This window comes from Frankliniella occidentalis, unplaced genomic scaffold, assembly GCF_000697945.3.
Source record: "Frankliniella occidentalis isolate FOCC.00 unplaced genomic scaffold, Focc_3.1 Scaffold9, whole genome shotgun sequence".
NCBI classification, from domain to species: Eukaryota; Metazoa; Arthropoda; class Insecta; order Thysanoptera; family Thripidae; genus Frankliniella; species Frankliniella occidentalis.
Window position 1 is genome coordinate 1683443 of NW_026267139.1, and position 4025 is coordinate 1687467.

Here is a 4025-nt window from a genome sequence, read left to right on the forward strand (position 1 = left end):
CAGCTGCTCCTTCCCCCTTGCCGTCGGGGGCGTGCTGGGCCCAGAGGATGCGCTCCTGCTCGGCGCCGTCTTCACGACGTTGACCCGGAACATGCGCTGCGCCCGGCACCTCGACGTTCTCTTCATCCTGCTTCGCGCCTCCATGTTTGTCCTCCTCGGCGACCAGTCCCAGTCCCCGTCGTTCGTCGTGGCGCTGACCTTGCTGGTGTTCGCCGCGGCCGCCGCCGCCACCGCCGTCTCCTGCCGCACGTCGTGGACGAGGCTGGCGCGGCCCCTGCTGCGCGCCATGCGCGGCGGCGGCCTCCGGGGCGGCCGCTCGAGCGGGCAGCCATAGCTCCGTCCCCCGGCCCCGAGGGCCTGGCGCCGGGGCAACGACACGGTACAGGATAATTATGTTGTAGGCCTCCGAAAAATGTTGTAGGGTAGGTGGAAGCCCTGGCATGTTTCCGAAAATTTTCTGGACAATGTCAGGAAAAGAAACGGAAAATTTCCGAGTAAAAATTGAAATTTTCCAAGATTTGGAAAGCCTTTTCTTATTTTCCGGAAGTTTTCGAGAATTTTTCGGAAATATTTGGGAATTTCCAACCCTAGAATATTGATTTAGTTGTTGCAACCGTGAAGTAGTGCCGCGTGCGCTCCCCTGTTCGACGAGCAGAGTGAGTGAGCGATAGAGCTACAGAGAGAGAGAGAGAGATGGGGGGAGGGGGGACGTTGCCTCCAGTTTAGAAGCGTGTCGCGTCCCACAGGTGGGCCTGCCGCCGCCACCCCTGCTCAACGCCGACACTCCCCCCCCCCCCAGCGCCTACCGCAATGCCAAAGCGGGTGCGGAATGATGTCGGAAAACCAATATATACAGTGTGAGTTGTTGATGATGTTTCCGCGAATAAATGTTACACGAGTCATTTCCACCGACCGCTCCGGCAAGGGCGGCGAAAGGCAGGGCGGCGGCGGGGCGATGCTCCGGCTGCCAGCTGCCCGGGGATTATTCATTGACCCTCCGAGGTCCAAGCCGGGCCACCACCGAGTCCAAACCATCCAAACGGGGAGTTACACAATGCGCGCGCGCGTATCCTGCCGCTTGGCCAATAGATACTGATACTGGCCAAGACAAGCAGATACTGAAATTTAAGATTTTCTACCTGCTCTGCTAGAAGCGAGGGGCGGAGAGCGAGTAGGGTTGGAATCCCTGGAAAGTTTCCGGAAAATTTCAGGAAAATTTCTGGAAAAAACGTAAAATTTCCAGGAACAAATGGAAAATATTCCCCGATTTTGGAAAGTTTTCCGTTCCGTATATTTTCGGAAAGTTTTTGGAAATTTTCCAGAAAATTTGGGAAATTTCCAACCCTAAGAGTGCGACATCGCGGCACGAGAGCGTGGAGTGCGGGAGTCGGTGTCGGACGCCTTTTCCCTCCCCGCTCCCTGCCCTCTCGCGCTCACGCTCTCGTGAGCGTGGCTGAACTGGATATAGCTGGCGGCCGCACGGTGCGATAGGACTGCGTTTTCTACCACCTGAATAGCCCCGCGTGGAAGGGTGTTCGCTTTATTCTGGGAGAAACGCGTTTGAATGTGCGCGCCTGCTGTGACTGAAAAGGTTTTATAGACTGTGCCGTCTCTTTTGTCTTGTTTCAGAAAATCATCTCCCTCCAAAACCCACCGCGGCCGACGGCGCAGCAGCGGACGACCCTCCTGCGCAACGTGGGGCACCCCTTCACGTGGAAGCGGTTCCACCGATACGACGGTAAGGTCGTCTCCACCTCCCCGTCGATCGCTCCCATAACTTGTTAATTTCGAAAATAAGAAAATTTCCCAGCCCTGCTAGAATTTAAACTCACTCGTTTCATTCTTTTCTGATTTTTCAAATTTGTCTGCTATTTACTATTAGGGGCAAAATTATAGTACTATAATTTTGGCGAATCGACAGAAAAAAATTACATTGATTAAAAGAAAATTTTCTCTTGAGACAAAAGTCAGGTGGGACTGATATTAACGACCCCCCCTTTTTTTGTCTTTATTTTTACCTGCAGACATCGTCGAGTACATGCACTGGCTCGCCTCCAGCTACCCGCACCTGGCGCAGGTCCTGACGATCGGGACGTCGAGCGAGGGCCGGCCGCTGTACCTCCTCAAGGTGTCCACGAGGGAGGCCAGGTCGGACCTGGCGCTGCCACGGGACAACGGCACCGCGGAGCCAAGGCGGGCCGCCGGAACCCAAGGCAAGAAGCCCGCCGTCTGGGTGGACGCAGGTAAAGGAAGACCGGAATAAACCGCAAACTAACGCAGTTTCGAAAGAAGAAGATTAGCTGTATAGCTAAACCAATATCTAAAAATGATATAACTACATATCTAGCAATTCATCTACAAAATTAGCCATATGATTGGCTACTTAGCCATCGGCTCAATTTGTAGTTACAAATTTCGATTTGCTGCTACAAAGCTCATTTTTTTTTTGCTACAAAGCTCACCTTTTTGCTACATAGCTCAAATTTTAGCTATGTTGAGCGAGAGTTTTAGCCATATTTCCCTACATAGCTACAGTTTTAGCGTTATTTATTCATAAATAACTACTCTCTGTCTATTTAGCTAAATTATTGGATTACCTATACAGCTTCATTTATTATTTTTGTGTGTAGTCTTTGTCGCAGCTGCTTGTGGTTTTGACTGCTTTACCCCCCCCCCCTCCCCATAGGCACGCACGCGCGCGAGTGGATCACACCGGCCGCCGCGCTGTACGTCTGCATGCAGCTCGTGGAGCGCTTCTACAGCCACCCGCACCTCGTGCTGGACGCCGACTGGTACATCCTGCCCGTGCTCAACCCGGACGGCTACGAGTACGCGCACGCCCGCGACCGCCTGTGGCGCAAGTCGCGGTCCTCGCACGAGGTGGCCGCGGGCCTCCGCGACGGCGGCGGCCCTGGCGGCCTGGGCCTGGCGCGCCTCGCCTCGCTCTTCCACAAGCACAAGCGCGGCCCGTGCTCCGGCGTCGACCTCAACCGCAACTGGGAGCACAACTGGGGGGACCGCGTGGGTGCCTCGGACGACCCCTGCAGCGAGAGCTACGCCGGGCCGCGACCCTTCTCCGAGCCCGAGACCAGGGCCGTCGCCGCCTTCATCTCTCGCCGGCGCGAGCGCGTCCAGGTGAGTCAAGCTCTCCATTTTTCTAGTGTTTCTTCATCCTTTCTATAATTTTTCTAATTTTTCCGTTCTTTTTCGAGTTATATAACGATTTTTCATTTCTGTTTCTGAAATGTTTCTGATTATCATTTAAATTATTAAAACTAGGTAAACATTTGATACTTTTATGTGAGTGAATAATTATCACCACCGGTTGTGATATTTCGTGTCGGCAGCTGTTCGTGACGCTGCACTCGTACGGCCAGCTGTGGCTGATCCCGGACGGGGCGGGCTACGGCCGCCTGCCGGACCACCAGGAGCTCTACAACAAGGCCAAGCTGGCGGCCGGCGCCATGCGCCGCGTCCGGAACACGCGCTACCACATCGGCACCTCGCCCGAGGTCCTCTACCCCATCTCGGGTGAGTAAAGTTAGGTTAACTTAAGGTTAAGTGAGGTTAGGTTGTGCTAGGTTGGGCTTAGGGTTGGAAGCTCTGGAAAGTTCCCAGAAAATTTTTGGAAATTTTCCGGGAAAATTGAAAATTCCCCAGACTTTGGAAGTTTTCCCGTTATTTTCGGAAAATTTTCGGGAAATTTTTGGAAAATTTCCGGAAAATATTTAAAATATCTAACCCTAGTTGGGCTAGTGTTCAAGTTACGCCTCACGCTCAGACAGTTGGCATGTAAGTATCGACGGATGATATCCAACGCGGATTCCCTTTTCCTTCTCTGATGCCACAGGCGGATCGGCCAACTGGGCCAAGAACGTGGCGGGCGTCAAGTACTCGTACACCCTGGAGCTGCCCGACCGCGGCCGCTACGAAAGTTTTCCGTTCCGTATATTTTCGGAAAGTTTTTGGAAATTTTCCAGAAAATTTGGGAAATTTCCAACCCTAAGAGTGCGACATCGCGGCAC

At 53.4% G+C, this 4025-nt stretch overlaps 1 protein-coding gene across 1 annotated transcript in view; it reads left to right on the forward strand.

Annotated features, from left to right (window-relative positions):
* Positions 1–4025, forward strand: part of LOC113213335 (carboxypeptidase A2-like) — a 12884-nt gene that overhangs the window by 7266 nt on the left and 1593 nt on the right. The window contains exons 3-7 of the mRNA XM_052277277.1: positions 1630–1738; positions 2025–2243; positions 2687–3135; positions 3348–3531; positions 3851–3946. Of these exons, the coding sequence (XP_052133237.1) occupies positions 1630–1738; positions 2025–2243; positions 2687–3135; positions 3348–3531; positions 3851–3946 (1057 nt within the window). The remainder of the gene's footprint in view (positions 1–1629; positions 1739–2024; positions 2244–2686; positions 3136–3347; positions 3532–3850; positions 3947–4025) is intronic.